The 9,245-nt window shown below is 33.4% G+C and overlaps 1 protein-coding gene across 1 annotated transcript; it reads right to left on the reverse strand.

Annotated features, from left to right (window-relative positions):
- Positions 1–5,563: 5,563 nt before the first annotated feature.
- LOC132034993 (transcriptional elongation regulator MINIYO-like) lies at positions 5,564–6,769 on the reverse strand. Its single transcript, XM_059425315.1, has 2 exons — positions 5,914–6,769; positions 5,564–5,839 (listed from the first exon to the last, which is right to left on the reverse strand). The coding sequence occupies exons 1-2, from the start codon at positions 5,917–5,919 to the stop codon at positions 5,564–5,566; spliced, it is 282 nt and encodes a 93-aa protein (XP_059281298.1). The 5' UTR covers positions 5,920–6,769.
- Positions 6,770–9,245: the final 2,476 nt, after the last annotated feature.

Consider the following 9,245-nt stretch of genomic DNA (forward strand, 5'->3'; position numbering starts at 1 on the left):
GAAACATAATTCACGAATGTAGCCACGATCAATAAGAAAGAGAGCCTAACATGATATATCATTTTTTTGCATACATGATTGCCTTCTTTTGGGGTCGCCTTTAAATTTTGCCCTCATATTTATGGTCTTAAATTATGCCCTCATATTGCTGGTCTTTAATTTTTTGCCTTCGTATCGCAACTTTGAGCTTTCACGCGTAAAATCGTTGAGGCTCCGAAAAACCCCATTTCAAGCATAAATTTTAAAAAAAAAAAATTACTAGGCAAGGTTTGGATCTCGTGTATGCCGACCAGATACTCTTGTTAAGCAATTACAAATTTTACATGCGGACTGCAGATACCATGCCTTTATGGGTGACTTGGCATGAGCAAATATGTCGGCCCAGATAACTTTGATAATTCTTCAAGTTTATCGCGGGGGCATACTTAATGGGCAAACTTTTATGCGGACCCTAAGATAAACTTGTGAATTATCCAAAGTTATGCGGGCCTCCGATACTTAGGCCAAAACCCCATAAGGGATAAGATTTTCCGTAAACCTTTTCCTTCACCCAAATTTACCCGGGATGGGAATTTTTTTTAACGGGTAAACTTTGGGAATTATAAATTAAACGGCCAATTTAAGGGTAAATTATTCCAATTCCGGCCCTATGCGTTGGGGTTCGGCCGGGATAACTTGGAATTCCTTCACAAATTTACCGGGGCATACTTTTTAACCAAAAAATTTTACCCCATCAGCATAAACTTGGGGAATTATCAAAAAATTTTAACCCGATACTTACGCTTTAAATTTCCCCCCCTACAAGGCGGGGCCGATCCCGGATAACTTGGGAATTTCCCTTTACGTTCGCCCCGTGGGGGCATAACAAAATTTTAAAATTTGCGCTTTTAATTTTTTTTAAAATTTTAACCCCGTGTGGGGCAACCCCAACCTATTTTTTTTTAAACCAAGGGAAAATTTTAAAGATTTTAAATATGAGGGGCAAAATTTAAAGACCACCCCAAAAAGAAAGGCAATTCTGCGAATTGCCCATGATATATCAGTGTACGAGTATATATATAAAAAAGAGGTTAGAGAAGTTGGAATTTCACTCCAACTCAAATTTCATTTAAATTCAAATTCAAATATCATATTAGTTTGTTAAAAATATATATTTTTTAAATACAATGCATATTGAAAATGTAGGATTCTGAGATTTCCTTATTTATAGTCGATATATTGAATTGAGAGAAATATCCGAAAATGATGAGATCAGTTCAAAATAAAAGAAGACCATTTGTTTAGTCTTGCTTTTTTACTGTTACCTAACGTTTCTTCCTTTCATCCTTCCTTTTTTTTCTTCTTTTGTCTGTTAGAAAAAAAAAAAATCACAAAAGTTAGTAAAAGATACAGATATACAAATGAATAAATATAGTTATATAGGTTGGATTTAGATAACTTTCAATTCAAATTTAAGAGTTTAAAACGCAAGTTCAGTAAATAAAAGCACGACATAGAAACTTATTGATATATTATAGGATCTTATCAATTATAATTAAGTTAAATTTAGACAACTTTCAATTTAAATTTAAGAATTTTATTTATTTATTTGTTAAAAAACTCATAAATCAATTCAAAAAAATTATTATGGTGTGTAGGTTTGTGTGTTCTACAAAAGATTTGGATGATATTCATAAATGAATAACTATGATTCTTAGGAATAAGAAATTTTCTTTGAGTGTCCCGTAGATATTTAATAGATAGTAGATGTAAATATTGATTATAGACGTAGATAGCTTTTGAAATTTGATTAATAATCATTAGTTCATTTTCATTATTTTACCATTTGAATTTAATTTCTTCAAATAAATAGATAAGCTACCTAAGTAAATAGATCTTAGCAATGATACTTAGCTTTTATGTAGGAGTAGGAGTAGTTGATATTGGTTCAATATTCAATACTTAGCTTCTTATCGGTTCAAAAATTTATAATGCAATTTATATTAAAAAAAAAATTGTTACATTGCCAATTTAAATTCAAAATTCTATTCATAGATTCAAAAACCTTAACTTCCAATTCAAATTTATGTTATTACATAGCTTAACTTAATAAGTAAATTTTGTCTTAAAATTATTAAGTAGCTTATTATTAGATTGTCACTTGACTTAACCGTATTCTTTCGTACCTCTCCTGTGATTATAGATAGCTATATAGATTCCCAGCAGATCACATCACACTCTCTTTATAATAAGTATGAGTCGCTTGAACGACTCCTGTAATTTCGTATTGAGTGCAGCTATGGTGCAATGTGTCCTTTTCACCCACTCCCTTATGGAATTTTGGCTATTAGCCTCTCTGTTGTTTCTTCTATTAGATTACTATGTCGCCGTTGCCGTAGGGCTTTATCTTGGAGTTTGCTGATTTTGGATTCATTGCATGTCAACATTGTTGATTCAATTGCACCAGACGGAAGAAAGCAGCAACATAGAAAAAAGGAGCGATTTATTGTGAAGCGAGCATGACAATCAACTTTCGGAGAATTCTTGGCGTAAGTTTCTAGATATTTGCGCAGGTTTAATTTCGTTTCCCTCCCTCATATTCACAGAGATAACTAATTCAGCTTTTTTCTGGTTTAAGTACTGGGTTTATATTAATTTTGTTAACTTCGTTATTGTTTGTAATATAGTAATTTGGTTGAATCAATTTTTGTTTCTTTCTGCTCTTATAGTGACTTCAAATTCTCTAATATTTTCTTTTGTATATGTTTGCTTTCTCCTTTTTTTTTTTTTTTTGACCCTACTGTTAGTGATCAACTTTATTTGGAAAATAGGAATTACAGACTTATCTCATCTGTTACTAATATTTGTAAGGTTTATGCCTGCTAAAGTGCATTGGGTACATAGGGAATTGCTTAATTCCGACTTCAATTGTAGTTTTCTACTATGTCTAATTTTGTGAAATGCTGAATTTAAGCAGCTTTTAGATGCAGGTTAGAGCATCAAAAGCGGTTGGAAATTGGGAAAGTTGCTATTTACCAGCAGGTTTCTATAAGGATGAAAAAGAAAACAAGCCTCACGTTCCTTGGCGTATGTATGTCTCAGGTGCATGGTATCTTGCAAGACCTTTATGATTTGTGTTGATAATTTGGCATTTCTTGATTGTCTATGCATACTGCTTATCCTTTTGTTATGATAAAAAAATAATTCAACCAGAAGGATTCTTTTGGTTTGTGAGCATTACTTTAGAAAAGAAAAAAGTTTTTTTTTTTTTTAAAATTTGAAATGATCCAGAATATAATGTACTTTTCCCGATTCAAACTCTACAGGAAGGATAGGCAAATGAACTGTGAAATAGCGAAACGAAAAATTTAAAACTGAACATATAGTTCTTTATCCAATATTAGTTAAACATCATGATGAATAGCGTTTTGACACAATAGACTGATATTGCTAAATTCAAGAATATTTGGACTACAAATTTTCTTATTTGATTGCTTTTATTTGTTCTAGATGAACTTGGGTTTTCAAATGCAATTTCTTTGGTAATTCATTCTGATTTTAAAGTTTGAAAATGCTTACTGATTTATTCAAGTTTCATATTTTGTGTCAATGATGCACTAGTTATTTGAACTTATGAGTCAACTTTATAAAGGAGGAGTGAACTTTTTAAAATAAACAATTATTTTCAAGACCAAACATGGATATACTAATAAACATGCCATGCATTTTCATCAGTGATTAGACCTTTCTTTCATTGCTCCCTATGGTTCATTTACTATTGGAATTTTAAACAAGCATTCTATACTTATACAATCCTCCTCTCATAAAGTCTTCTCAATTTATCAGATTAGAAAGCTTACTAATCATAGAAATAGCCTTTAGGAAAGTCTCCCTTTCGGTAAGAGTTAATCTTTTTTTTTTTTTCCTTAGAAAACCTGATGGAGCTAAGCTTGACGCTGCAAAGTATGTTTCAACTATCCTTTAACTTCTATTTGTACCTTGCTTTTATTTTCTATTGTAAAATCTCATAAATAAGTCTTATTTTGGTAATTTTGCTCACTGATTGTAGACACTTTAAAATGATGACTTTAAAACACCATTCTCTCAGGTACAAGATAATCTTTAGAGTAATTGACCATTCAAATTTGATGAATAACTACCAATAAAATGCCCAGAGACCAACTTTATTGCTATAAGAAGCTGAACTTTTGGTTTGGCCTTTCCTGTGTCTTTTTAAAACTAAGAGGGACTCTATATCTTTTGGCTTCCTCATTAGTGGTATTCTACCCTGTTTACTATTGTCATACATCTTACAACACTCCTCTGTATGTAGGAGGATGATGCAACTGAACCTACTCTCTCATTTATCTCATTATTAGTTCCTCTACAGCTCTCGCTACCATTTATCTCATGATTAGTTCCTCGACAGCTCTCGCTACTAACGTCCGTTGATTCCCCTTTATTAACAAAAATATGTTTCCAAATTCTTTATGCAGTTCGTGTTGCTTTAAATATGTCCTAGAAATATATAGTGTCTTCTTTGTAATGAATACAATGTTTTACAAGAACTTTTGGTATTTGTCTCTGACAAGTTCTGCTTAAAGTGAAACCAATGGTGTTATCAGTGGCTTTTTAGTTTCTCGCTGCAGAGAAACAGGAAAATGGATAGTTCTATGTAGTACTTGCTACATTTGCAGATTCCCCTTTTTGGGCATAGGGACAATTAGACCCGTATCTTGGCTTGGAAAACCTTGGATGGTATGTGAGTTGAGGCTTCTCTATCACATGCAGCAGTTCTTTTGCATTCATGGCTTGGTATCCTTCTCTTTGCCCCATTAGAAACACAGACTCAGCCTGAATATTGCAATTGGTCCTCGTGGAAATTGTTTGGTGGAATCCCCTTTCGTTTGAATTCAGCTCATTCAAAGGTCATTGGGAAATAGGAATTGGAGTACTTATTTATTCAGTTTTGTTGGTAAACCCATGATTCTTGCTAGAAAATTAACAGTCCTTGGCTCTTTCTCTTTGTTTGGCATTGATACGTTGTTATTGTTGATTTTTTATTATGTGATCATAATCTTTTTCCTAATTTCGCAGTCTTCCTCGGTTATGACAGTTTTGCAACCAGATTGGTCTTTAAATTTGGTCTGCCTTTATGCTTTTCCACCATTTTGTGGATTTTAATTTCTCAATACATGATATTATCGGATATTTGTGATTTATTTAATTAATATATTGGTCTGACTTTTCTGATAGCACATATTTTTTGCAGGTGAAAATTGCTGGAGATGGGGGAAAAAGTGAGACTGCTTCGACTGAACAAGGTAATTTCTACACTTTTTTGCTCTGATGTTATATGTTTAGTTAAATAAGGATAAATGGTTGTATTTTATAAGTGTTGTATATTATATGTGTGTGCTTTGGGAATAAATGTTAAGATTACAAAACTTAAGACTTTAATGTAGAAATTTTATGAAACGCTTGAAAAACTTATGCCCAACAACAAAATAGACAAAGCACAAATTGAATTGGCGCAGGAATATCCATGTTTCTGTGCCAAAATAGTCTAAAAAATGAGTTTGATTTATAGATTGGACAAGTTTCTCCCACAATCACAAGCTACAATCATCATTTGAAGGATCCCCATCCTAATCAATCCTGCAGCTATATCTTGGCCAACAATAATAACATCATCCTGAATAATGTTTTCACTTTCGTCATTGTCCAGAGAATCCCGGGCAAAAGGAAGTGTATTGGAAGGTTTTGCATTGTATTTCCAGAAACCACCATGGAGAAAACCTTCTTCGATCTCTGGTTGACTTCTAAACACCAGAGCATTAGGTGCATCAGTTGGTATCCTCTGATAGAAACACAGAGGTTAAGAATAAATCATCTCCCCAAAGTTCATTGAGGCAATAAAATTCATAGTCTTACCTCCATGATTTTAAAAAGCTCCTCAGTGTTCTCAAAGGTAAGAGTACACTAAATGGCTATAGCACAAACTAGATTGCAGAATTGTGGTTGTCATCCACATACATCATCCAAAGTAAAAAGTGCATTTTCATCAACACTTCGTTTGAGTAAGAAAGAATGCAACAACTGTTGACTGAAAGAAAATTGATCTTGTTCCATGCCTAGAAACATTCCTTATTTCCGGGAATCCTTAATTAACACGAGATATATTGAAGTAGATTATTTTCAGATTTATATTATGTAGAATAATCTATTTATTTTTTTGGTTACTGTCCATTTATAGTTAGTACTATCCATTTATATAGTCTACAGGAGTGTGTATGTGAAATCTTTGCAAATTTCCATTGGATTGGATCCTATTTCACTTTGGGTACATAGTATAAGATTTACTCCATACATTCCATTTATACTCCATCACTATAGGAAAGGATGAAAAAACAAATAAAAGATTATGAACCATTTTCGGGGAACTTTTGTTTGGAAGCTATGGTGAGTTTGATTTTCTTTTGTGTAAAGGGGATGATGACTCATTTCTTTGTCATTTGATTTACATCTATTTTTCCTTTTAATGATAAGTACCATGTCGTTGCAGTGTTTCACGCAATGTGAATGATATTTCTTGAAATTTTTTCCTCGGTAGGGTGCTTTTTACTTAAATCTTCATATGCTTTGGAATGTCTAATTAAGGAAGTCATCATGCTGATGTGTTTCAACTCTCTGTTATATGCTACCTACCTTTTGATCGGAGTAAAGGCTTCATGTATTCTAACATAGGGAGCCTTTTCCGCTTTTATCGTAGATTTGTTTTCATGTAAGTAGCTAAATGCCCACCCTTTTCTTCAAACTCTGTTACCTTTTTCTCTAGGTCAATTTCGGGCCACCAAACCCTGTAACTGATGAGAAGGTCCTATGGAGCGTGTACGTTGTCACACTCCCTGCCTTCCAAAGATGCCTAGAGGACAGACCAGACACATCAGCATGATGACCGGGGAGCAGGTTCCCTATGGGAAGGGGGATAGACAATCATCTCAAGGCACATCACGAACTACAGGTAAAAAACAGTTTATTCATGATCACATGTCTGTGATCTATTTGCGGTACTTTGTGATTCACATGAAGTCGTTGTCCAGGCACATTAGGTTTTAATCCTGAGCAGAAAAAGATTAGCTGGGGAATTAGGAGCCTGACTTCTATATTATGTGCGTCGAAGATATTTATGTCTATGTATATTCTATCTCCTGGACATACTAAAATCATTTACTGATGGATGATCTCTGCTAGGTTTATCACAAGTGAAGTTAGTATGAGAAGTGCAAGTGGAAACTAATCTATAGAGCTATTATTTAATGCAATGCATATCCATGACTGCATCTAATTAATTTGATGGAGGTGCTTAACAACGGATGTGGATCAGTACAGCCCTGCAACTTGGATTCAGCTTCATGCATATCCCATAAATCTCGAACACAAAGATGGTCCTGTAGAACTTACGGTGTCTAATAAATACTTTAAACTTGAACATGTCTCTTTGTGTTTAGACTTTCTATTTGTGGTCATTATGTATGGTCTTTTACACACTACTATGCCCTTGAAAAAAATACATCAACATTTATGGATTTCTTTTGTGTTAGCCAGAGGCAGATCCACGTTTTAAATTCTATGGGCTCAATCTTAAGATTTTTAGTATTCAACCCATTATAGTTTACAAGTTATGGGTTCATATCTACTATACATTACAATTTTAATAATTTTTTACACAAAAATTTATACTCCGCGTCTAAAGTTAGGGGTTCAATTGAACCCCCACTTATAAGGCTAGATAGGCCACTGGTGTTAACAGATTAGTGCTCTTAAAGGAGAGGATATAAACTTCTTGATAGAAATTGCCATAAGATGTTGTGACCATCTTTTTTCCCCTTGATGCTTTTTTGGGTTGGTGCTACCCTTCTGTTGGAACATGCCGCATCTTATATGTCTTGATCACTTCTGGTGCTGAGACACTTTGATGCAAGATATTATCGGGGAAGGAGTTCAGTGAGTCCCCTTTACTGGGAAATCTCTTTTGCATGTTTTTATGATTACACATTCTGCTTTTCCACTCTTATGACTATGTGTAGAAAATGTAGAGATGTGATAATGATGGAAGGTCGAAATGTCATCTATTTTTTAAAATACTATTCCTCCATTTTCTGCTTTATGTGCCACAATTGTGTAAATGTTAGTTATTGAAGGAGGACAAAATAGGAAAATCTTAATTGCAAGAGTTCTATGTCTATTGTCTCTCTTTCTATGTTGTAGTTGCAACTTGCAAGTGTTGAAACCTTATCCTCAAAGAAATGGAAGGAGACTCTGATTGAGATGGGTCTCGACAAATTTAAAGGACCTCTAGCAAAGTTCGTTGCACCAATTTTACTTGCTCCACCGTCCAGTTTTCATATCTGGTGGACTTTAAGGTTATGGATATTATTATTGGAAAAAAAAAAAAATCAGTCATAAGGTGAAGCATTGAACAAATACGAGGAATGTCGATTCACATTTAGGTTGACTTTGCTATTATCTATCAAGTTAATACATTGTTAATTTGTCATTCCTGCTCAGTCAAAATTTCATATCTCTTGGTGCATTTAACCTTAAAGTTTTGATCAATTGAATTTCTTTTCAGTTTCATTTTGTGACAAAGTTCCTGAAGATATTTGATGTTTTTCTCTCAATTTAAGTTGGTCGTTCTATCCTATCACACCCCTGATGATGCGAATTGCTACTCTGCATGAGGACTCAGTGGAGAATGGAACATCTGGGGAATGCTTTGTGATCGCAATGTGAATGAGCTCCTGAACTATAATTTCTGAAATATCTTATGTAATTGAGTTACAAAATAATTTGATTACTAAACAAGCTCATTGTTATTCTCAAAGTTCACTTAAATGCCTTTTGTCTGCACTTATTGTTAGTCTTAAATACAAAACTATGAAGTAGGTAGTTCAAAGTAGTTGGTTTGGAGCCCGTTTGGATTGGCTTACAAACCAGCTTATAAGTCATTTTTAACTTATTTGGTTATTTGGTAAAATAGAAAACAGCTTAAATTAAATTGAAAAGTGCTTAAAATAAGTTAAAATCAAGAAGTTGTTCAACCCCAACTTATTTTTTTGGATTAAAAGTCATTTTGGTTTGAGCAACAACTTTATCCTTTTATCTTTTATATTTTCTGTTAATTTCAATCACCCTTAGTTAAAAATCCTTTAAACAACTTTTATCAAGCATGAATATTTCTTTTATTTATAAAATAACGTTCA

Source organism: Lycium ferocissimum, chromosome 10 (assembly GCF_029784015.1).
Source record: "Lycium ferocissimum isolate CSIRO_LF1 chromosome 10, AGI_CSIRO_Lferr_CH_V1, whole genome shotgun sequence".
Taxonomy (NCBI): Eukaryota; Viridiplantae; Streptophyta; class Magnoliopsida; order Solanales; family Solanaceae; genus Lycium; species Lycium ferocissimum.